Below are 25,317 nucleotides of genomic sequence, written 5' to 3' on the forward strand. Positions count from 1 at the left end.
ATAATTGGCTTGTCTCGCACTCCCATCCTGGTACTTTTTTTTCCATTGGTGTCTGTGTAAATACTGGTAAATGTGGTATACAGGGCCATAACCTGCTGGACGGGGACCGTGGTCAGTTAGCCTCGTTCTCCTGTCCTGCTTTTTTTAAGGTGGATTTTTTTCCCCCCAAGTTTTTACCCCCACATAACGCTGTCTCCCTTGAGGGAGACCATTTATTACTCTGTAAAGCACTTGGAATTGCCTCAGTCTATGGATTGTGCTATGCAAATATAGCTGCCTTGCCTTCCATCTTTATGTGTATGTGTGATTTGTTTTCAAGCTGGTGGTTTTAACTTCATGGTTAGGGTCCCTGTTGATTCGTTTTTAACCTGGTGGTGAGAGTCCCCAGTGATTTGTGGTTATCCTGTTGGTTATAGTCCCCAATGATTTGTGTTTAACCTGGTGGTTAGAGTCCCAATGATTTAGGTTTAACCTGGTGGTTAGAGTCCCCTAAGAGTTGTGTTAAAGGTGGTGGTTAGAATCCCAATGATTTGTGTTTAACTTGGTGGTTAGAGTCCCCGTTGATTTGTGTTTAACCTTGTCGTGACAGTCCCCAAGGATTCGTGTTAAAGGTAGTGGTTAGAATCTCCAGTGATTTGTGGTAAAGCTGGTTGTTAGATTCACCAGTGATATGTAACTGGTTTTGGTTTTGTTTTTTTTGGTATGATAGTTTATGTTTTTTAAGAGAAACAAAAGATAAATGCATGCCCTCAAAACATAGTAAACCACAATAAAACTGAAAAATAAACAGAGGGAGTAACAGGCCCTAGCCTCACATGTACCCCAGCTATTGCTGATTGCTCCAGCCCCCGGCAACCCGCTAAAGATAAACTTTAATGGATGGCTTATTGGTTTAATTTGTAGCAGCAAAAAGTCAGAGATCAGAAGTAAAACACTAATATTATTTATTTCTGTTGAGACAAAGAAGACAGTTGTGAGCAGAAAAGATTGTCCTATGAGAGATTTCTACTGAAGAAATGCAAAATATGTGCTGGTTCAGAACAGCTGAAGATTTGACTGCAGCTACTTTGATGTCATGAGGGTGGTTCGAGCCATGATTGCTTTCTTTGTGTTCCTCTCTGGTCTCAGCAGGATTATGTAACATTTGGGTCCAAACAGCGCCACCAAGAGGCCAAAACTGGAGGCCAGGATGGCAAATATCTCCACTGCATCTGCATATTTGCCTGGTGAGTTGACATACGCAGGGACAAAGGCCACCCACACAGCACAGAAGATGAGCATACTGAAAGTGATGAGTTTGGCCTCATTGAAGTTGTCAGGAAGATTCCTTGCCAGAAATGCTAAGAGGAAGCTGAGGATAGCCAGGAAGCCAATATAACCAAGCAAAACTGCAAATCCAACTGTGGACCCAACTACACACTCATACACTATCTTGTCATTGTAATATTTAGTGTTTTTATGTGGAGCAGGTGAGGAAGAGACGAGCCAAGCAGTGCAAATTGCTGCTTGGATCGATGCAAGAGCAACAACTGTCCCTCTCTGTTGCACAGCACCAAACCACTTCAGACCGGCTCCACCTCCTGGCTTGGAGGCCTTGAACACAGCCACGACAACCATGGTTTTCACAAGGATGCATGAGACGCAAAGAACAAAACTGATCCCAAATGCAGCATGTCTCAATTGGCATGTCCATAGTTTGGGGCGGCCGATAAACAGAAGTGAGCACAGGAAGCATAGTATGAGGGACACCAAGAGCAGGAAACTCAGTTCTGTATTGTTGGCGCGTACCATGGGGGTGCTGCGATGATACGTGAAGATCCCCAGGACAACAGCACAGATAAAAGTGCCCAGCAATGAGGCACTTGTCAGGCAGATACCCAAAGGCTCATGGTAAGAGAGAAACTCTGTTTTCTTAGGAACACAGTGGTCACGTTGAGGGCTGGACCAGAAATCCTCTGGGCAACCGCTGCACTCCATGGAGTCTGAAAAAAAGCAAAGACTATTTTTGTTTCAGATTTTTTTTATATTCCCATTTTTTTACTCTCATATGCAGTTTAGCCTGGTCAATTGCTATTATACTGTATGTGGTCCCAGTCACTACTAACTTCTCCAGCCAGTTTTGGCATAGTAAAGTTGGGCAAATTACACAAATAGTTGAATTCTCTCTGCCAACCATATCAGTGTCTTGTGCAAAGACATGGTCAATCCTACCTGTAAACAAAGGCAGTTATGTAGGATATGCCACCAATACCAGAATCTGTGTTTGTGATTCTGCAATGGTGGGCATGTGCTTCTTTGTCTACATCACCTTGGCAACAAGTGGAAGATTCCTGAAAACAAATATAATATACCACAATATAAGAAAGGGAATCATGAGGATACTAACCTGTTTCATTGCTGAACTTTCCTTCAGAACAAGGGACACAGACGAAACAACAAACAGGCTGCCCCTTTTTTCTGGCCATGCGGGTACCTGGGGGACAGCTGTCACTGCACACTGACCGGGGTGGCTGTACAGATTTCTAGAGTTATAATAGGAACTCAACGCTGTTTGACTCTGTTATTGGGTGTCACAAAGTATTAAGAGGAAAAAATAAAAAACGTAACCTGTTTGGTGTCAAAGTTCCAGAAGATTTTGTCTTCATGAAGTGTGAGTTCTTCTCCTTTAAAGGTTGACCTCTTAACCTCACCCACACTCTGAACTTTAGTTCTTCCATTAGGGAGCCACAGCCAGTTCATGACATCATAGATTGGTAGGGCATCACCATTCTCATCAAATGACACTTGATCACCAAATGGTGTGGTGAAGTTGACCTTTTCCAAGTAATACATAAGCTGTAAACGGGGCAGATAAATATTTTGTTATTGATACTCCGTACTCTTCTTGAGTTACCATACCCTTTCAGATGTTCTATGATTGGTTTTCTGGATTAAGTCATGCTAGTGCTCAAATATGATGTTTTGTTTATATACTTTATACTTAATAATGTCTCTTTCAAAATATATATTTTGGTACTTACACCTAAAAAACAACGACAACAACTCAAGATTAAGAGGTAGAGTGATATCCCACCTGCCACGGCTCCAGTTTTTGCATACTGGCACAGCTGTGCCCACTGAAAGGCCCTCTCCCATGCTCACAGTGCAGCATGTCATCGAGAGCGTATCCTAGAGCATGCACAGCCTTGTAAATGTTGTACTCAGGCCTGAGGTTAGAAACATCCAAAAACTCAGTGTCAACATTTTCTAGGTTTTCGTCTCCGGTGCATCGTTCTCCCCCAGCTTCCACCCAACCTGAAGGTGGAGCAAACCTACACTGAAATGTGTACTCCCAGAACTGCCTCACCTGAAATGCAATTCAAATAAAGTCTTACCATAAATAATGATATTTTATTATCGTAATTATAGATCTGATTGCAATCATATGATCTCACCATGCTATTCCCATCTCTGTTGGTGTCATGCAGATTGGGATGTATTCCTAAGAGGAATTCCCTGAGCCCTGGTATTTCTCCTCTGCGAATGGCAATTCCCAGTGTGCCCCCCAGGTACGGCATAAGGCGGGGGGTCTGGAGCACAGCAGCTGATGTCCAGGCTTCACTGGCCATCCACTGCAGGCCGGTCACATTTTGCTTTACCACCTGTTCATTACAATTCACAAACAGATCAATGTATATATACTACTTTGTTGGACTGAATCACTACAAAATATAACATGAAAATAACAGTGCAGTGTAATTCAAAGAGACAGTTGAATGACAGTAGGGTTGCCACTGAATTCTGTGGTCAAAAGCAGAGCTCTTGATCATGAGCACACCTTGAATTTAGTTTGGGATAAATTCAGCTCTTAACTTCATTAAGCAATACTGATTTTTAACATTCACAGTGAAGATTACAGTAGTCCCCCCCCCCCCAGCGTTTTTACTCTATTTAGATTGTTAGATACCTCTTCCATTAGTTGAATCATGTGGATCTGATGTGCAAACACAATGACCACACGAGCAGTTGATTTCTTCATCACTTCTACAATCCTCTTCAGTTCAGTCAGGTCATTGCCCCAGGGTAAAATCTCTGAGTAGGCCAGACAACCTCCACCAGACTGCGCCAAGTCAGATTGAAAGGACTGAGCAACATGGAGTCCATAGTCATCATCACTGACCAGCAGCCCTGCCCAGGTCCAGCCAAAGCGTTTCAGAATCTGAATCATTGCACGCACCTAATTTAACACAAAGATGAGGGATTAGTGTACAGGTAGGATTCATTTTTCGGAAGAATCTGACTGATTTATGTCTCACAGTAAATCCAAAACAAAAATAAAGTACTTTTCTGTACCACAAAAGATTTGTTAAATTTGAAGGACATTTTTTGAGGCTCACTTCCCATAAAAAAAAACTTTTCTTGCAGTTGTGATTTGTAAGAAAAGAGTTACCTGGAAAGCATCACTTGGAATTGTTCTAAAGAAGGATGGAAACCTTTGGCGATCACTCAAGCAGGAACATGTGGCAAAATAACTCACCTATAAAGAGACACACAGTATGCAAAGGTCAGTAAAAACATTCAAATGTTTTGAACTATTTAACAATCAGTAATCAGTATTTTGACATCAAACTAAAATAAAACCTGCTCAGAAATTAAAGCCTTATTAAAAATCTTGAGCTGAGATTTATTGTTTATGTCGCACCCGACCATTTAGGAATTTGAAATCAAATAAAGCACTGAAGTACAGCCAAAAATGAGGTAAGGCAACTTACAATGGGCAATTTGAATAAACCTATCACATCAGAGGTGGCGATAGAAAATGTTGAGAAGGAATCACCCACAATCCCCAGGACTGGAGGGGTCCCCAAACAGTTTTCCTGAAGCACAAACTGTTCCTCTCTACCGCTGGTTAATGACAAGGCAGCACTGAATCCAATTACAAGTGTGGCACAGTTGTCGTACAGACTGTATCCCAGAGTCACGTTAGGAAGTAGGTTGGAGTTTCTGTTGATCTCATCAATAGCAAAGGCCATGGTCATAGCATGCCTGAACCCTATAGGGTCAAACCTATCACACAAAATATCATCATTATTAATTCAAAAGTAATATGCTTTCATATTATTATCTCTGCTGTCTGGTACATTAGATTGGCACTTACCCTTGACAGCTGAACTGATTTGGCTTTGAGGTGAATGTCAGTTCAGGAAAGACAGAGGTGTAGTGGACTTCAAACAGCCCGCCTAAAATCACATCGCCTGGCTTGTGCATCCCATTAAGATTGAATTGTCTCCTTAATTTACAAGATGAGGAAAGTGAAGAAGACGCTGACAAGCAAAAGAAGGAACAACACAACAAAATCAAGATCGGATGGACATACATGAGCAAATAATTGTCTATTAATGCCCCCATAACTGCCCTCCTCCCTACACCTGTTTCTTGTCTCCATGCGCAATTGTTTCGATTTTTATATGCAGTGTTATGTCATCTTGTCATCGTTTCACACCACCCATCAGGGCATGGGTTGTCTTGTTAGGGCAGGGCCTACACATATCCAATTAGTTCTACAGTCACAGAATGTCATGATTAAATCAGTTATGTGCTGCATATTCTGTTAATCACTTTTAAAGTTTCAGGTCTTTATTTCCTTTATTCTTTATTGATTATTTGTTGAAGTCAAGTTGAAGCGCATATGAAGTTACTGTTGATATCCACTAGGTGGTGGCAGAATGAGCCTTTAAAGAGTAACTGTCTTCTATTGACTTCTTTCAGCTGTCCTCTGAATTTACAGGCTGGGTGGCATATTGTATTTGGGACTAAGGCCGGAGATATACCTGCTTTTTAACCTTGAGTTCGCATACACAACTGGCTGAGTCATGAACGTAATTGTTCACATACTTGGCTATGCACTACGCATGTTACTGGAGGATGCCTCTAGCGGGTACACCAGAGAGCTCAGGCCGTATGTAACTACTGTATGTGTGGGATGTAAACAACAGATGGTGACACTCGAGGAGGACTACTATGTTACTTCTGAGATCACAGCAGAAAAAAACGACAGAATACACCGTCTGCACCGCCCCCACTCTGTTTCTCCAACATTTTCATCTGTGCACGGACGGTCCTGGACTTGTTTCCATTTAATTTTGCAGGTTTCCTTAATGAAACTTATCTGTCGCCAGCTATTTTGACAGGCATGTTTGTTGCTGTACAGTGGCAATGACAGGCAATCGTATGGATGTGCATATTGGTGACTTGGTTTATCAGCCTGCCATTGTTGCTTTCTGCCGTCCCTGCTGCTGTGTTGACCCTGTCACATCCCCTCTGCCTCTACACTGCCTTTACCGTTCACGTGCACACTGCATCTGTGTCTAATTGCCCCTGATTTAGACCAGGTGTGGGAAGCCTATGTACACTGCTCAAAAAAATAAAGGGAACACATATACATTACAATGTAACTCCAAGTCAATCACACTTCTGGGATATTAACCTGTCCAGTTAGGAAGCAACACTGATTGTGAATTAATTTCACCTGCTGTTGTGCAAATGGAACATACAACAGGTGAAAATGAGAGGCAATTAGCAAGACAACCCCTATAAAGGAATGGTTCTGCAGGTGGTGGCAACAGACCATTTCCCTGTCCTCATCCTTTCTGGCAGATTTTTGGTTTCTTTTGCATTTTGCCAGTGCCCTCACCACTAGAGTTAGCAACAGGCGGTGTCTACAACCCACAGAAGTTGCTCAGGTAGTGCAGCTCATCCAGGATGGCACATCAATGCGCCCTGTGGCAAGAAGGTTTGCTGTGGCTCCCAGCACAGTGTCAAGAGCATGGAGGAGATACCAGGAGACAGGCCAGTACACCAGGAGACGTGGAGGGGGCCGTAGGAGGACAACAACCCAGCAGCAGGACCGCTATCTGCTCCTTTGTGCAAGGAGGAACAGGAGGAGCACTGCCCGAGCCCTACAAAATGACCTCCAGCAGGCCACTAATGTGCATGTTTCTGCTCAAACTGTCAGAAACAGACTCCATGAGGGTGGTACGAGGGCCTAACGTCCACAAGTGGGGCCTGTGCTCACAGCCCAGTACCGTGCAGCCCGACTGGCATTTGCCAGAGAACACCAGGATTGGCAGATTCGCCGTTGGCGCCCTGTGCTCTTCACAGATGAGAGCAGGTTCACACTGAGCACATGTGACAGACGTGACAGAGTCTGGAAACGTCATGGAGAACGTTCTGCTGCCGGCAACATCCTTCAGCATGACCGGTTTGGTGGTGGGTCAGTGATGGTCTGGGGAGGCATATCCTTGGAGGGCTGCACAGACCTCCATGTGCTAGCCAGAGGTACCCTGATTGCCATTAGGTACCAGGATGAGATCCTCAGACCCATTGTCAGACCATATGCTGGTGCAGTGGACCCTGGGTTCCTTCTGATGCATGACAATGCTCGGCCTCATGTGGCTGGAATGTGTCAGCAGTTCCTGCATGACGAGGGCATTGATGCTATGGACTGGCCTGCCCGTTCCCCAGACCTGAGTCCAATCGAGCACCTCTGGGACATCATGTCTTGTTCCATCTACCGACGCCAAGTCGCACCACAGACTGTCCAGGAGTTGACTGATGCCCTGATCCAGGTCTGGAAGGAGATCCCTCAGGAGCATGCCCAGACGTTGTCGGAGTGCATACAGGCTTGTGGGGCCACACACACTACTAAGCCTCATTTTGAATTGTCTTGAGGAATTTCCACAGAAGTTGGAGCAGCCCGTGATCTGATTTTTCCACTTTTATTTTGAGTATGATTCTGAATCCAGACCTCCATGGGTTAATGATTTTGATTTCCATTGATCATTCTTGTGTTATTTTGTTCTCAACGCATTCCACTATGTAATGAATAAAGATTTTCAACTGGAATATTTCATCCATCGAGATCTAGGATGTGTTGTTTAAGTGTTCCCTTTATTTTTTTGAGAAGTGGATATATGCTTGGGTTCCAGTGCTCTGTGCTGACTCATTATCTCACCATCAGAGGTTCTCTGACGGTGTGTCCGAAACCGCTACGTAAAATTGAGTATGTCATGCGTTCCCATCTCATAGTATGCAATTTTGTGTATGCGAGAAATGCCCGGATGTATACTAGATCGGCCCTGATATTTGAGTATGAGACGGGAGCTCACTGGTTGTACTCAACCGCCCGAAAATGCATTGCGGCTATTCAGCTTCTACTATGGCGGAGATGGACCGGAGATCAGACCGGACATACGTAAACGATTAAGTCACGTGATACGGAGAAGACGGCTCTGAGTATGATGCCACCGGCATCCTAATAGTCAGGTTAGTAGGCAGTATGCAGTACATACTGTTTGAGTATGTAGTAGGCAGTACGTTAGTATGCGGTTTTGGACACAGCATAAGTGTGTTCCCTTTCTGTGCGATTTGCAGACCATTTCTAGTTCTCTCTCAAGTAGTTTGTTGGTGCTGGCCAGGTCTTTTCTACCCCAGCCTGTTGTGTTTCTCTTTTAAGGCATCACCGGCAGCTATTGTGCTCTGGTTTAGAAGTGTGTCCTTGGTCTCCCTGAAAGTTTAGTTTCTTGTCAGTTGCTCGGCAGCAGTGGTTTAGTTTCCCCTTATCGGAGTGATATTTTGTAAACGAAGTTTGTTCTTGTTTTGTTCTTCCCCTCTCCCATATAATCACTTGCGATTTTTGTGGTTATCCCTCTGGGAAAACTTTAAGACACCCCTTGTCCGCAATTGCGTCCCATACCCCATTATCCTGACAGTTTTCTACAATTCAGAGTAATAAATGTAATCTGTCAGACCCTTTGTTATGAAAATGATTTTATCAACCATTTTCAATTGTTCGATTCATGAGATTATTTGCAGTAAAGTCAGGTTTAGAGTTGCTAGATATCATTTTCAAATATATCATAGTGAAACATTATGTTATTTGTTTAAAACAAGATTACGCCGCACAAAGAACCTGTTATGAACCTGTGTCTGCATTCGTTAAGCTTAACAGTGACATCTGAAAGATACTTGGTGATTCAAACAGCAGGTTTACATGGGGAGGGAAGAAACATGGACACTACATGGAGATTATATTACACATTAAGCCCATGGACTACAGGGTGCATCCCCTCCATGATGAAAGCTGACGTACAGTAGAAGGAGGGAAGCTTTTCTCTGAATATATAAACCAGTGCAAACAAGAGTATGCTAACACACAGACACCTGAGGGATGGAGGTCTCAGCTCTCTGTATTGGCCTGATCCTGTCTTTGGGTTTGTGTGAGCTGAATTCAGCTCTTGCCATGAATAGTTTTAGGGGTGTTCTGAAACAAAGGGCTGGTGCCGGGCTCAGCACTGAGGCCTCATCTGTGAAATGTAAGCTCCAGGGCATCGCTCGTCTACCGGCGTTCTCACTGGATGGTGACTACGTTATTGGGGGTGTTTTCTCCCAACACTACTTCATGCACACAGTGAAGCATAACTACACCACCATGCCTGAGCCACTCAGGTGCACAGGGAGGTTAGTAAGGGGGAGAAGTGCGACATCAGGTGTGAGAGAGTGTGGGGATGAAAATGTTTTGAATTGTATGATGTGTTAAGAATTATGTTGCAAAGCTTTTGTCTTCTATCCAAAACTTCAAGAGATTACCAGATTTTGTTTTACCAGTGTCAAATCAGTATTTAGCTTTATGACAGAAAATAGGTTTTTGACCTTGTTTTTTTTCTTTTCTTTGTAATTTAACCTTTATTTAACCAGGAGAAATCCCATTGAGATTATGAACCTCTTTATTCAGTGAGTCCTGGCCATTTGTGTTCCTGTAGTGGAAATAAAGCAAGGTGTGAGCTATTATTGATGCTTTTAAATGACTTCAATTTTGGACTAATATCCTATCCTGTGTTTTAAATGTTGGTTCTGGTGCAGAGATGCGGCGCATTTATCGGTTATTGTCCGTAGGCTACATGAAAAACGGTTCTCCTTTAATGTGTGTTTCTCTTAAAATTGTGAATTTCCATTGTAATACGTAGGCCTCCATTTCAACAGTGACACGAGTGTCTGTGTGCAGCTTTCACTCCCGTGAGCTGCGCTTCTCGCGCGCAATGATCTTCGCCATCGAGGAGATAAACAACAGCACGGAGCTGCTGCCGGGCATCCAGCTCGGATACCAGATCCACGACTCGTGCGCATCAGTGCCCGTGGCGGTGCAAGTGGCATTCCAGCTGGCAAATGGACTGGACCCGGTGTTTTATACCGGAGAAAATTGCACGCAATCCGGTATGGTGATGGGTATCGTTGGTGAGTCTGGATCTACGCCATCTATTAGCATGTCGCGCGTCATCGGCTCCTATAACATCCCTCAAGTAAATATAGAATTTCACTTTATTCAATGTGCGCTCATGCTATTTCTTTGTACTTTCCGTTAAATGATCATTCTGTTTTCTGTAGGTGAGCCACTTTGCCACGTGCGCATGCCTGTCTGATAAGCAACAGTACCCGAATTTCTTCAGGACAATCCCCAGTGACCAGTTTCAGGCTGACGCACTAGCAAAGTTGGTCAAACATTTTGGCTGGACTTGGATCGGTGCTGTCCGGTCGGATTCGGACTATGGCAATAATGGCATGGCGTCTTTCCTGAACGCAGCGAGGAAGGAGGGGATCTGTGTGGAGTACTCTGAAGCTTTCTATCGGAGCAACCCGCGCAGCAGGATCCAGAGAGTGGCTGAAGTTATCCGCAGGTTTATACATTACAGATTATGTGTTCCACACTGCACATAAAATCACAAATTTAGTTGTATGTTCTATTGAATAAGGTTGATCTATCTCATAATTATTATTGATGTTGTCATACTTTTAATTTACGACACCAATACATAATGTTGATACATATCAGTACATTTAATGTTTATAAAAGTATAAAAAAATCCACCATGATGTCTCCCCAGGTCGACAGCCGTTGTTGTTGTGGCGTTTGCAGCCACTGGAGACATGAGGATCCTGTTAGAAGAGCTGTCTCTCCAGCCCTCTCCACCTCGCCAGTGGATAGGCAGTGAGTCCTGGGTCACCGACCCGGTCATGCTGAGGTTCAGTTTCTGTGCTGGAGCCATTGGATTTGGCATTCAGCAGTCAGTCATCCCAGGTTTCAGAGACTTCTTGCTTGATCTCTCTCCCTCTGAAGTGGCTGCCTCTCCGGTGCTTACTGAGTTCTGGGAAGATGCATTCAAGTGCAGGCTGGGAAAAAGTGAGAAAATGGAATATGTATCCATAACCGTAAATGTAGATGAATTAGGCTATATACTGACAGTGACTTTAGATCATTTTAAACACATTAAAACATTAAAAGACTATAGGTCAGTTTGGTATTAAAGGGAATTAGGGATGGATATTATTGCCTGTTTAAATAGTCTGATTGTCTTGAGGTGAACAAAAGAACAAAATAAGGCCTGGCACAACCTGAATTAGCAGTTATTTGAATAAAATTAGCTAAATACATGTCTGCAAAACAGTGCTTTAAAATTGAATGACATGATTGAATGAATTACTTTACAACAATACAGATATGTGCAAACACATGAGAAAGAAGAATAATGTAATTTCATCTTCCTCTATGTTTTTTTTTAGTTGCAGACAAAGATGCGCATGTGTGTGATGGAACTGAAGACATACACACGCTCCAGAGCCCGTACACCGACACCTCTCAGCTCCGAATCACTAACATGGTGTATAAGGCTGTTTATGCAATTGCACACGCCATGCACAATGCAGTGTGTCATAACACAAACTCCACCATTCAATGTGACAAATTCACCAGGATAAAGTCCCATCAGGTCAGTTGAAACAAATAAGTGAACACCTCAGGGACCTTTTTCATTGTAGAAACCTTCATGAAGTGAAATGTTTTATTCTACCCTCACCGACTGACTTTACTTCCTCCTCACAGGTTCTTACTCAGCTGAAGAAAGTAAACTTTTCCCAAAATGGTTACGATGTGTCATTTGATTCCAATGGGGATCCTGTGGCCATTTATGAGCTGGTTAACTGGCAAAAAAGTGAGAGTGGCAGCATTGAGCTGGTGAAAGTAGGACACTATGATGCATCGCTGCCGGTGGGTCAGGAGTTCCGCATCAACAGGAACCTCACCTGGGTGGAGGGTGGCACACAGGTAAGGAGGAAGCCCAAAGCAACAATTTGACATACATAAATTCCAACTTAGGTGATCTGAATGGGTATGATATCTTTTTTAGGTCTCTGTCCCATTTGGCAATACTGGTTGCAAAGAGATCCACTCATTCTATAGATTATATACTGTATAAGTGACTGGGGACAGAATTCCCTGTCTTGTCTGTGCAAACTGCTGTCCAAAGTTCAAATAATGTGATACTTTAGGAGTCTGGGATGCACTAAAGAGTTGTCAGAATAAAATGATCTCTTTATATTTGCCTACAAAGTGTGGAAGAGTATCAAAATAAATAACCTTTTTTATCTGATTACTGAAGCCTATTTGTAACTTGAGCTGAATTTAAGAAGGTACTTAAACATTAAACAAATAATGTGTATCAACATTATTTTTATTAAAATTAATTATTACATCTATTCACAGGCAGAATGAGCAGTATGGCCATAGTGCACAACAACACATAATAAGATCCTATCCTGTGTGAGTGTGTTTGCATCTATATTCCAGGTGCCGGTGTCAGTGTGCACCGCCAGCTGTCCTCCAGGAACTCGTAAAGTGCTACAAAAAGGAAAGCCCATCTGCTGTTATGATTGTATCCCCTGTCCTGAGGGAGAAATTAGCAATGCAACAGGTATTTTTTATGCATTTCAACAGTTAAATATACTGCTAAATTTGCTAACAGCTCCTTTTAATTCATCCTTTCAGATTCCTCTGATTGCTCCCCTTGTTCTAAGGAGTTCTGGCCTAACGCAGGGAGAGACACATGTTTCCCTAAGCCTGTAGAGTTTCTTTCCTATAACGAGATCCTAGGAATAATCCTGGCTGCCTTCTCAATTGGAGGTGCCTGTCTGGCCATCATAACAGCAGCTGTGTTCCTTCGCCACAGGACAACTCCGATAGTCAGGGCCAACAACTCTGAGCTGAGCTTCCTGCTGCTCTTCTCCCTGACTCTGTGTTTCTTATGTTCATTGACTTTCATTGGAGCCCCCTCTGAGTGGTCCTGCATGCTGAGACACACAGCGTTTGGCATCACCTTTGTTCTCTGTATCTCTTGTGTCCTGGGAAAGACTCTAGTAGTGTTAATGGCCTTCAAAGCAACACTACCAGGTAGTAACATAATGAAATGGTTTGGTCCCCCACAGCAAAGAATGACTGTAGTGTTTTTCACTTTTATTCAAGTATTAATATGTACTATTTGGTTGGTTCTGAGTCCCCCTTTTCCATTGAAAAACCTAACCACATACAAGGAGAGAATCATCCTGGAGTGTGCACTCGGCTCAGCTATTGGATTCTGGGCTGTGCTCGGCTACATAGGCCTGCTAGCTATCTTTTGCTTTGTGTTAGCTGTGCTAGCCCGGAAACTACCTGATAATTTTAATGAAGCCAAGCTTATCACCTTCAGCATGCTAATATTCTGTGCTGTCTGGATCACTTTTATCCCAGCATACGTCAGCTCTCCTGGGAAGTTCACAGTAGCTGTGGAGATATTTGCCATTCTGGCCTCCAGTTTTGGACTCATTCTGTGTATTTTTGCTCCAAAGTGTTTCATCATACTGTTTAAGCCAGAGAAGAACACCAAGAAACATTTAATGAGCAAAGACTTCTGATGTTTGGAAATAATAGAGATGGCAACATACAGTATATAACTTAGTCTATGTACACGAGTCTTCTAGTTGATTTACAAAGGTCATCATGTCAATGTGCTACTTAATGTAAAAAATTTGATTTTCTTGTTTTTATTTGAAGAATAGTTGTTTAGGCTGCCACGTGGTGCAGTGGTTAGCGCTGTTACCTCACAGCTGGAAGTTTCATAGTATGAATCCCAGTTCGGACGAAGTGGGCCTTTCTGTGTGGAGTTTGCATGTTCTCCCTGTACATGCGTGGGTTCCTCCCACAGCCCAAAGACGTGCTCGTTAGGTTCATTGGTGACTCTAAACTTGCCCATAGTTTGAGTTTGAGCGTGAAAGGTTGTCTGTCTCTATGTGTCAGCCCTGTGATTGACTGGCGATCAGTCCAGGGTGTACCCCGCCTCTCGCCCAATGACAGCTGGGTTTAGCTCCAGACCCCCGCGGCCTTGAACAGGATAAGAGGTGTAGACGATGGATGGATTTTTTTATTTACCAAATAATTGTTTATAATATCCTGAAAATGTAACAAATAGAATAAATAAAGTAAAAATTAATCCAAATACAGTATGTTGCTTAATGAGTCCTATCTCAAATATTCATAGACTGATGTTTCAATAAAAATACTGCTTGACAAAATAACTAAAGGTGGTGATACACGAATCAAATTAAGACCACGTCAATGTTAACTGAACACTTTTATGTTAAAGAAGGTCCACCTACTCTTATCTGGAAATGTCAGATCAGCAGCGACCTCTTGTGGTCAACATACAGAATTACATCAGAAATGCACCAATCCCAGCCCAGAGTTTTGTCATGTGATGTCTGTGGCCTGAAAAAAATTCTGAACAATGGCGGCCGTCAGAGCACAGTGGACCGAGAAGAAGGATCTTATCCTGATAAAACTTTACTCTGGTAAGTGAATGTGTGGATAACATCTGTCAGGTAAAGTAATTGACTATAAACTAAAAACATATTTGAGATGGTTTATTGCCGTGACATTTGTCAGCGAGCAGATTTGTAATAGATCGTTTGAGCTAGCTTAGATTGTACTCGTACTAGTAGTTGCCTTGGTAACGCCGAACGGAGGAGTACAGAAAGCCTTATTGCCCAATGCCAATAGGCCTATTGCCCTGTGTCTCATCATGATGCTCGTAGATGTTTACGTAGTCTGTTGATGTAAAAGTTGATACGTGGATCACCACCTTAAGTCTACATAATGAGAATGCTTGTTTGCTGCACAAAAAGGCGCCTCACTTATTACACAGTATATTATAAGAAATGATTATAGCCAGAAATGTTCTCCCACAGTGTTTGCAAACTCTTGTCCTGCCATGTCAAGAGACAGTAAAATGGTAAGATTGGAGGTGTAAATGTAAACTTGTAATTATGCATATTATACTTTGATGAAGTGTGATGGGTTATAGACTGAGGAATTGACACAACCATGTGACCATGTATCCTACAGTTGAGCATCAGATATCTTGTCCATCAGTATACCAAATACCAATACCAAATGTATTTTTTGACGCTTATTTTGATTTTATATTTTGATAATAATGTAATGTAACTGTCATGCCAGTGTGCATTACACAATGTTTTATGACTTTGTGGTACCTCGACCCATGATTGCTTTCTTTGTGTTCCTCTCTGGTCTCAGCAGGATTATATAACATTTGGGTCCAAACAGCGCCACCAAGAGGCCGAAACTGGAGGCCAGGATGGCAAATATCTCCACTGCATCTGCAGTAGTAGGGACACCAAGAGCAGGAAACTCAGTTCTGAATTGTTGGCGTGTACCATGGGTGTATGTTTATGATAGCTGAAGATTCCAAGTACAACAGCACAGATTAAAGTGCCCAGCAATGAGGCAGTTGTCGGGCAGATACCCAAAGGCTCATGGTAAGAGAGAAACTCTGTTTTCTTAGTAACACAATGGTCACACTGGCTGGACCAAAAATCCTATGGACAACTGCTGCACTCCATGGAGTCTGAAAAACAGCAAATATTATCTTTGTTTCTGATTTTTTTTATATTCCCTTTCAATTTTTTTACTCTCATATGCAGTTTAGCCTGTTCAATTGCTGTTATACTGTGTGTGCTCCCAGTCACTACTAACTTCTCTGAAGTACAGTCAAAAATGATGTAAGGCAACTTACAATGGGCAATTTGAATAAACCTATCACATCAGAGGTGGCGATAGAAAATGTTGAGAAGGAATCACCCACAATCCCCAGGACTGGAGGGGATCCCAAACAGTTTTCCTGAAGCACAAACTGTTCCTCTCTACCGCTGGTTAATGACAAGGCAGCACTGAATCCAATTACAAGTGTGGCACAGTTGTCGTACAGACTGTATCCCAGAGTCACGTTAGGAAGTAGGTTGGAGTTTCTGTTGATCTCATCAATAGCAAAGGCCATGGTCATAGCATGCCTGAACCCTATAGGGTCAAACCTATCACACAAAATATCATCATTATTAATTCAAAAGTAATATGCTTTCATATCATTATCTCTGCTGTCTGGTACATTAGATTGGCACTTACCCTTGACAGCTGAACTGATTTGGCTTTGAGGTGAATGTCAGTTCAGGAAAGACAGAGGTGTAGTGGACTTCAAACAGCCCGCCTAAAATCACATCGCCTGGCTTGTGCATCCCATTAAGATTAAATTGTCTCCTTAATTTACAAGATGAGGAAAGTGAAGAAGACACTGACAAGCCTGACAAGACCTTGTCACATCCCCTCTGCCTCTACACTGCCCCTACCGTTCATGTGCATACTGCATCTTACATACGCGTAGCGTTAATATCAAGAACGTGCACAGTCGACGCTCTAAACAGGGTCAGGTGTGTGTGTGTCTAATTGCCCCTGATTTAGACCAGGGCTGCTTCCCAAGTCTCTTAAATTGCATCCATGTTCCCTTCACTTGCGTCGTTCACTTGCGTCTTAGTCCCTCCCACCAGAGATGCATGGAGAGACGCGAGGAAACCAAGAGAGGAGAGAGGAAACGAGGGAATGTTTTTTAACAGACATGAGACGTCCTTTCCGATGAAGCGTCACGTGCTGCGACGTCCGTTTGTGATGATCGCGTCAGCTGATCACCGCTGGATCAGCTGTCAGTCTGCTTTAACAGCTGTTTGTGTCTGCACACATGTGCACTGTATTCATTCTAATAAAACACACAGTAACAGTGCTTTCTCTCTGTATCCTGTTACCTGTGTAACAAACACCTGCACATGAAGAACAGGCTGCAGTCTGTGTTCCTGCTGCAGAGCCAGACGGACATTTCTTACCAGCACTATGTCTTTATATTATTTGTTCATTATTTACATTTTCGATCACTGATCATCTGATCTGAATTAATTATTTAATAAGCCCAAAAACTGTCTGTTCATGAACTATGAAAATTATTTATTAGGCTAAAAATTTCAGGATAAGTAGAAATCACGTCACGCTGATCAATCCCGACCTCACTGATGATCACTCTCACACATAAAAAGTGTTACCTGCTGACAGAGAGACTCTCCTGCTCCCTCTGAATTCATTCATTCATCTGTAATAAAAGTTAGCAGGGAAATAACTGATCATGACGAGAGGTATTTCTTTAGATTAAATTTAATAGAAATGAATCTGTTTTTGCCACTTTTGATTTTTAGACAACTTATTTTTACTCAGATGTTGACTCAGAAAACAAATCAAATCTGCAGTTATTCACTGCATTTTATATATTTTACGACAAGTTGCGATCAATATTTCGTTCTAAACGATCTCAGCTTGTCAGATACCAACGAATTATACCGACGTTGTTTATAGTCGGTTTCAAGGCGCCCTGTAAAGTCTGTTTTAAGGTCCGCTTCTTCCTCTCTGCGATATGAAACTCCGGTGATGTTGTAAAGTTTCACATAAGTCCGATCTGCTGCAGCGTCCAATCACTAACTGATCTGTAGAAAGAGAGCGTGTCGGCCAGTAAAAGACTTCCGTGGAGGCTGCTCTCGTGTATCCTCGCTTATCGCTCCTCGGAACTCCCTCCTCTCTCCTCGCTCCTCGCTCCTCCGAGCAGCGATAAGAGCTTTGAGACGGTCCTCAATATGGCGGCTCCGGAACTACTTCCGGTTCGGGCGAGGAGCGAGGAGCGAGGAGCTATCAAATAAGAGACTTGGGAAGCAGCCCAGGTGTGGGAAGCCTACATATATATCCTTGGGTTCCAGTTCTCTGTGCTGACTCATTATCTCACCATCAGAGGTAGTGACATGGTTCTCCTAGTGTGTTCCCTTTCTGTGCGATTTGCAGACCATTTCTAGTTCTCTCTCAAGTAGTTTGTTGGTGCTGGGCAGGTCTTTTCTACCCCAGCCTGTTGTGTTTCTCTTTTAAGGCATCACCGGCAGCTATTGTGCTCTGGTTTAGAAGTGTGTCCTTGGTCTCCCTGAAAGTTTCTTGTCAGCTGCTCAGCAGCAGTGGTTTAGTTTCCCCTTATCGGAGTGATATTTTGTAAAGGGAGTTTGTTCTTATTTAGTTTTTCCCCTCTCTATAATCACTTGCGATTTTTGTGGTTATCCCTCTGGGATAACTTTAAGACGCCCCTTGTCCGCAATTGCGTCCCATACCCCATTATCCTGACAGTTTTCTACAATTCAGAGTAATAAATGTAATCTGTCAGACCCTTTGTTATGAAAATGCATTTATCAACCATTTTCAGCTGTTAGATTCATGAGATTATTTGCAGTAAAGTCAGGTTTTAGAGTTACTAGATATCATTTTCAAATATATCATAATGAAACATTATGTTATTTGTTCAAACAGTGACATCTGAAAGGTACTTGGTGATTCAAACAGCAGGTTTACATGGGGAGGGAAGAAACAGGGACACTACATGGAGATTATATTACACATTAAGCCCATGGACTACAGGGTGCATCCCCTCCATGATGAAAGCTGACGTACAGTAGAAGGAGGGAAGCTTTTCTCTGAATATATAAACCAGTGCAAACACGGGTAAGCTGACACACAGACACCTAAGGGATGGAGGTCTCAGCTCTCTGTATTGGCCTGATCCTGTCTTTGGGTTTGTGTGAGCTGAATTCAGCTCTTGCCATGAATAGTTTTAGGGGTGTTCTGAAACAAAGGGCTGGTGCCGGGCTCAGCACTGAGGCCTCATCTGTGAAATGTAAGCTCCAGGGTATCGCTCGTCAACCTGTGTTCTCACTGGATGGTGACTACGTTATTGGGGGTGTTTTCTCCCAACACTACTTCATGCACACAGTGAAGCATAACTACACCACCATGCCTGAGCCACTCAGGTGCTCAGGGAGGTTAGTAAGGGGGAGAAGTGCGACATCAGGTGTGAGAGAGTGTGGGGATGAAAATGTTTTGAATTGTATGATGTGTTAAGAATTATGTTGCAAAGCTTTTGTCTTCTATCCAAAACTTCAAGAGATTAATTACCAGATTTTGTTTTACCAGTGACAAATCAGTATTTAGCTTTATGACAGAAAATAGGTTTTTCATCTTTTTTTCTTTTCTTTGTAATTTAACCTTTATTTAACCAGGAGAAATCCCATTGACATTAGAACCTCTTTATTAAGTGAGTCCTGGCCATTTGTGTTCCTGTAGTGGAAATAAAGCAAGCTGTGAGCTATTATTGATTTTAAATTATTTAACATATTAAAACAAGTAAGAATTTTGATAAAGTTGACTAATCATTGCTTTTAAATGACTTCAATTTTGGACTAATATCCTATCCTGTGTTTTAAATGTTGGTTCTGGTGCAGAGATGCGGCGCATTTATCGGTTATTGTCCGTAGGCTACATGAAAAACGGTTCTCCTTTAATGTGTGTTTCTCTTAAAATTGTGAATTTCCATTGTAATACGTAGGCCTGCATTTCAACAGTGACACGAGTGTCTGTGTGCAGCTTTCGCTCCCGTGAGCTGCGCTTCTCGCGCGCAATGATCTTCGCCATCGAGGAGATAAACAACAGCACGGAGCTGCTGCCGGGCATCCAGCTCGGATACCAGATCCACGACTCGTGCGCCTCAGTGCCCGTGGCGGTGCAAGTGGCATTCCAGCTGGCAAATGGCCTGGACCCGGTGTTTTACACCGGAGAAAATTGCACGCAATCCGGTATGGTGATGGGTATCGTTGGTGAGTCTGGATCTACGCCATCTATTAGCATGTCGCGCGTCATCGGCTCCTATAACATCCCTCAAGTAAATATAGAATTTCACTTTATTTAATGTGCGCTAATGCTATTTCTTTGTACTTTCCGTTAAATGATCAATCTGTTTTCTGTAGGTGAGCCACTTTGCCACGTGCGCATGCCTGTCTGATAAGCAACAGTACCCGAATTTCTTCAGGACAATCCCCAGTGACCAGTTTCAGGCTGACGCACTCGCAAAGTTGGTCAAACATTTTGGTTGGACTTGGATCGGTGCTGTCCGGTCGGATTCGGACTATGGCAATAATGGCATGGCGTCTTTCCTGAACGCAGCGAGGAAGGAGGGGATCTGTGTGGAGTACTCTGAAGCTTTCTATCGGAGCAACCCGCGCAGCAGGATCCAGAGAGTGGCTGAAGTTATCCGCAGGTTTATACATTACAGATTATGTGTTCCACACTGCACATAAAATCACATATTTAGTTGTATGTTCTATTGAATAAGGTTGATCTATCTCATAATTATTATTGATGTTGTCATACTTTTCATTTACGACACCAATACATAATGTTGATACATATCAGTACATTTAATGTTTATAAATGTAAAAAATAATCCACCATGATGTCTCCCCAGGTCGACAGCCGTTGTTGTTGTGGCGTTTGCAGCCACTGGAGACATGAGGATCCTGTTAGAAGAGCTGTCTCTCCAGCCCTCTCCACCTCGCCAGTGGATAGGCAGTGAGTCCTGGGTCACCGACCCGGACATGCTGAGGTTCAGTTTCTGTGCTGGAGCCATTGGATTTGGCATTCAGCAGTCAGTCATCCCAGGTTTCAGAGACTTCTTGCTTGATCTCTCTCCCTCTGAAGTGGCTACCTCTCCGGTGCTTACTGAGTTCTGGGAAGATGCATTCAAGTGCAGGCTGGGAAAAAGTGAGAAAATGGAATATGTATCCATAACCGTCAATGTAGATGAATTAGGCTATATACTGACAGTGATTTTAGATCATTTTAAACACATTAAAACATTAAAAGACTAAAGGTCAGTTACGTATTAAAGGGAATTAGGGATGGATATTTTTGCCTGTTTAAATAGTCTGATTGTCTTGAGGTGAACAAAAGAACAAAATAAGGCCTGGCACAACCTGAATTAGCAGTTATTTGAATAAAATGAGCTAAATAAATGTCTGCACAACAGTGGTTTAAAATTGAATGACACAATTTAGAATGTTTTACTTCACAACAATACAGATATGTGCAAACACATGAGAAAGAAGAATAATGTAATTTCATCTTCCTCTATGTTTTTTTCAGTTGCAGACAAAGATGCGCATGTGTGTGATGGAACTGAAGACATACACACGCTCCAGAGCCCGTACACCGACACCTCTCAGCTCCGAATCACTAACATGGTGTATAAGGCTGTTTATGCAATTGCACACGCCATGCACAATGCAGTGTGTCATAACACAAACTCCACCATTCAATGTGACAAATTCACCAGGATAAAGTCCCATCAGGTCAGTTGAAACAAATAAGTGAACACCTCAGTGACCTTTTTCATTGTAGAAACCTTCATGAAGTGAGATGTTTTATTCTACCCTCACCGACTGACTTTACTTCCTCCTCACAGGTTCTTACTCAGCTGAAGAAAGTAAACTTTTCCCAAAATGGTTACGATGTGTCATTTGATTCCAATGGGGATCCTGTGGCCATTTATGAGCTGGTTAACTGGCAAAAAAGTGAGAGTGGCAGCATTGAGCTGGTGAAAGTAGGACACTATGATGCATCGCTGCCGGTGGGTCAGGAGTTCCGCATCAACAGGAACCTCACCTGGGTGGAGGGTGGCACACAGGTAAGGAGGAAGCCCAAAGCAACAATTTGACATACATAAATTCCAACTTAGGTGATCTGAATGGGTATGATATCTTTTTTAGGTCTCTGTCCCATGTGGCAATACTGGTTGCAAAGAGATCCACTAATTCTATAGATTATATACTGTATAAGTGATTGGGGACAGAATTCCCTGTCTTGTCTGTGCAAACTGCTGTCCAAAGTTCAAATAATGTGATACTTTAGGAGTCTGGGATGCACTAAAGAGTTGTCAGAATAAAATGATCTCTTTATATTTGCCTACAAAGTGTGGAAGAGTATCAAAATAAATAACCTCTTCTTTATCTGATTACTGAAGCCTATTTTTAGTTTGAGCTGAATTTAAGAAGGTACTTAAACACAAAACAAATAATGTGTATCAACATTATTTTTATTAAAATGAATTATTACATCTATTCACAGCCAGAATGAGCAGTATGGCCATAGTGCATAATAACACATAAAAAGATCCTATCTTGTGTGAGTGTGTTTGCATCTATATTCCAGGTGCCGGTGTCAGTGTGCACCGCCAGCTGTCCTCCAGGAAGTCGTAAAGTCCTGCAAAAAGGAAAGCCCTCCTGCTGTTATGATTGTATCCCCTGTCCTGAGGGAGAAATTAGCAATGCAACAGGTATTTTTTATGCATTTCAACAGTTAAATATACTGCTTAATTTGCTAACAGCTCCTTTTGATTCATCCTTTCAGATTCCTCTGATTGCTCCCCTTGTTCTAAGGAGTTCTGGCCTAACGCAGGGAGAGACACATGTTTCCCTAAGCCTGTAGAGTTTCTTTCCTATAACGAGGTCCTAGGAATAATCCTGGCTGCCTTCTCAGTTGGAGGTGCCTGTCTGGCCATCATAACAGCAGCTGTGTTCCTTCGCCACAGGACAACTCCGATAGTCAGGGCCAACAACTCTGAGCTGAGCTTCCTGCTGCTCTTCTCCCTGACTCTGTGTTTCTTATGTTCATTGACTTTCATTGGAGCCCCCTCTGAGTGGTCCTGCATGCTGAGACACACAGCGTTTGGCATCACCTTTGTTCTCTGTATCTCTTGTGTCCTGGGAAAGACTCTAGTAGTGTTAATGGCCTTCAAAGCAACACTACCAGGTAGTAATATGATGAAATGGTTTGGTCCCCCACAGCAAAGAATGACGGTAGTGTTTTTCACTTTTATTCAAGTATTAATATGTACTATTTGGTTGGTTCTGAGTCCCCCTTTTCCATTGAAAAACCTAACCACATACAAGGAGAGAATCATCCTGGAGTGTGCACTCGGCTCAGCTATTGGATTCTGGGCTGTGCTCGGCTACATAGGCCTGCTAGCTATCTTTTGCTTTGTGTTAGCTGTGCTAGCCCGGAAACTACCTGATAATTTTAATGAAGCCAAGCTTATCACCTTCAGCATGCTAATATTCTGTGCTGTCTGGATCACTTTTATCCCAGCATACGTCAGCTCTCCTGGGAAGTTGACTGTAGCTGTGGAGATATTTGCAATTCTGGCCTCCAGTTTTGGACTCATTCTGTGTATTTTTGCTCCAAAGTGTTTCATCATACTGTTTAAGCCAGAGAAGAACACCAAGAAACATTTAATGAGCAAAGACTTCTGATGTTTGGAAATAATAGAGATGGCAACATACAGTATAGAACTTAGTCCATGCACACGTGAGTCTTCTTCTAGTTGATTAGAATAAGTCATCATGTCAATGTGCTACTTAATCTAAAAAATGTGATTTTCTTGTTTTTATTTGAAGAATAGTTGTTTAGGCTGCCACGTGGTGCAGTGGTTAGCGCTGTTACCTCACAGCTGGAAGTTTCATAGTTTGAATCCCGGTTCGGACGAAGTGGGCCTTTCTGTGTGGAGTTTGCATGTTCTCCCTGTACATGCGTGGGTTCCTCCCACAGCCCAAAGACGTGCTCGTTAGATTCATTGGTGACTCTAAACTTGCCCATAGTTTGAGTTTGAGCGTGAAAGGTTGTCTGTCTCTATGTGTCAGCCCTGTGATTGACTGGCGATCAGTCCAGGGTGTACCCCGCCTCTCGCCCAATGACAGCTGGGTTTAGCGCCAGCCCCCGCGGCCCTGAACAGGATAAGAGGTGTAGATGATGGATGGATTTTTTTATTTACCAAATAATTGTTTATAATATCCTGAAAATGTAACAAAGTGAATAAATAAAGTAAAAATTAATCCAAATACAGTATGTTGCTTAATGAGTCCTATCTCAAATATTCATAGACTGATGTTTCAATAAAAATACTGCTTGACAAAATAACTAAAGGTGATGATACACGAATCAAATTAAGACCACGTCAATGTTAACACTTTTATATTAAAGAAGGTCCACCTACTCTTATCTGGAAATGTCAGATCAGCAGCGACCTCTTGTGGTCAACATACAGAATTACATCAGAAATGCTCCAATCCCAGCCCAGAGTTTTGTCATGTGATGTCTGTGGCCTGAAAAATGTTCTGAACAATGGCGGCCGTCTGAGCGCAGTGGACCGAGGAGAAGGAACTTATCCTGATAAAACTTTACACTGGTAAGTGAATGTGTGGATAACATCTGTCAGCTAAAATAACTGGATATAAACTAAAAACATATTTGAGATGGTTTATTGCCGTGACATTTGTCAGTGAGCAGAGTTGTATTAGATCGTTTGCGCTAGCTTAAATTGCACTCGTACTAGGGGTTGCCTTGGTAACGCCGTAGTTGTGACTGGAACGGAGCAGTACAGAGAGCCTTGTTGCCCAATGCCAATAGGCCTGTTGCCCTGTGTCTCATCATGTTGTTCGTAGATGTTTGCGTCGTCTGTTGATGTAAAAGTTGATACGTTGATCATCACCTTATGTCTACACAATGAGAATGCTTGTTTGCTGCACAAAAAGGCGCCTCACTTATTACAAAGTATATTATAAGAAATGATTATAGCCAGAAATGTTCTCCCACAGTGTTTGCAAACTCTTGTCCTGCCATGTCAAGAGACAGTAAAATGGTAAGATTGGAGGTGTAAATGTAAACTTGTAATTATGCATATTATATTTTGATGAAGTGTGATGGGTTATAGACTGAGGAATTGACACAACCATGTGACCATGTATCATACAGTTGAGTATCAGAAATCTTGTCAGTCAGTTTTTTCTCCAGAAGCATCTGTGATATTAAAGGGATAATGTTGAAGACCAGGAAGCAAGAATGATGTAGCAGCATATTTGTTTAATTTAATTTTAGCCATATTTAGTCCCACAGTATTCAGTTACAGTTTATGATAATGTTTTATAATCTGCATGAATGATGTATATAAAGATGGACGACGTGCAAATCAACATGATAAGAACTAACTATAATGACAGAAAACAAGTTTGAGAAAACTGTATTTGATGCTTATTTTGATTTTATATTTTGATTCATGTCCCATCTGTTTACATGGAGGAGGCGGGCTTTATGACCTATACTGCAGACAGTCAACAGGGGGTGCTCGAATTGTTTTGACTTCACTGTTACAGAGCTATCATGTCGTC

The 25,317-nt window shown here is 42.5% G+C and overlaps 3 protein-coding genes across 3 annotated transcripts; 2 read left to right on the top strand and 1 right to left on the bottom strand.

Moving 5' to 3' along the window:
* Nucleotides 1-1,062: 1,062 nt before the first annotated feature.
* On the bottom strand, nucleotides 1,063-16,500 carry LOC138597416 (extracellular calcium-sensing receptor-like). The gene is made up of 10 exons (XM_069669013.1): nucleotides 16,464-16,500; nucleotides 5,138-5,303; nucleotides 4,752-5,046; nucleotides 4,430-4,516; nucleotides 3,947-4,216; nucleotides 3,435-3,641; nucleotides 3,074-3,346; nucleotides 2,608-2,835; nucleotides 2,387-2,510; nucleotides 1,063-1,982 (listed from the first exon to the last, which is right to left on the bottom strand). The coding sequence occupies exons 2-10, from the start codon at nucleotides 5,245-5,247 to the stop codon at nucleotides 1,063-1,065; spliced, it is 2,514 nt and encodes an 837-aa protein (XP_069525114.1). The 5' UTR covers nucleotides 5,248-5,303; nucleotides 16,464-16,500.
* LOC138597049 (extracellular calcium-sensing receptor-like) lies at nucleotides 9,455-13,775 on the top strand. The gene is made up of 8 exons (XM_069668568.1): nucleotides 9,455-9,498; nucleotides 10,043-10,337; nucleotides 10,423-10,712; nucleotides 10,920-11,215; nucleotides 11,596-11,801; nucleotides 11,915-12,136; nucleotides 12,659-12,782; nucleotides 12,857-13,775. The coding sequence occupies exons 1-8, from the start codon at nucleotides 9,470-9,472 to the stop codon at nucleotides 13,756-13,758; spliced, it is 2,364 nt and encodes a 787-aa protein (XP_069524669.1). The 5' UTR covers nucleotides 9,455-9,469; the 3' UTR covers nucleotides 13,759-13,775.
* Nucleotides 16,501-19,042: 2,542 nt separating the features above from the next.
* LOC138597050 (extracellular calcium-sensing receptor-like) lies at nucleotides 19,043-23,446 on the top strand. Its single transcript, XM_069668569.1, has 8 exons — nucleotides 19,043-19,086; nucleotides 19,688-19,982; nucleotides 20,068-20,357; nucleotides 20,565-20,860; nucleotides 21,242-21,447; nucleotides 21,561-21,782; nucleotides 22,307-22,430; nucleotides 22,505-23,446. The coding sequence occupies exons 1-8, from the start codon at nucleotides 19,058-19,060 to the stop codon at nucleotides 23,404-23,406; spliced, it is 2,364 nt and encodes a 787-aa protein (XP_069524670.1). The 5' UTR covers nucleotides 19,043-19,057; the 3' UTR covers nucleotides 23,407-23,446.
* Nucleotides 23,447-25,317: the final 1,871 nt, after the last annotated feature.

The sequence above is a fragment of the Semicossyphus pulcher genome, unplaced genomic scaffold, assembly GCF_022749685.1.
Source record: "Semicossyphus pulcher isolate SPU_LCO1_2020_fin unplaced genomic scaffold, fSemPul1.0.p SCAF_19, whole genome shotgun sequence".
In the NCBI taxonomy this organism is placed as follows: domain Eukaryota; kingdom Metazoa; phylum Chordata; class Actinopteri; order Labriformes; family Labridae; genus Semicossyphus; species Semicossyphus pulcher.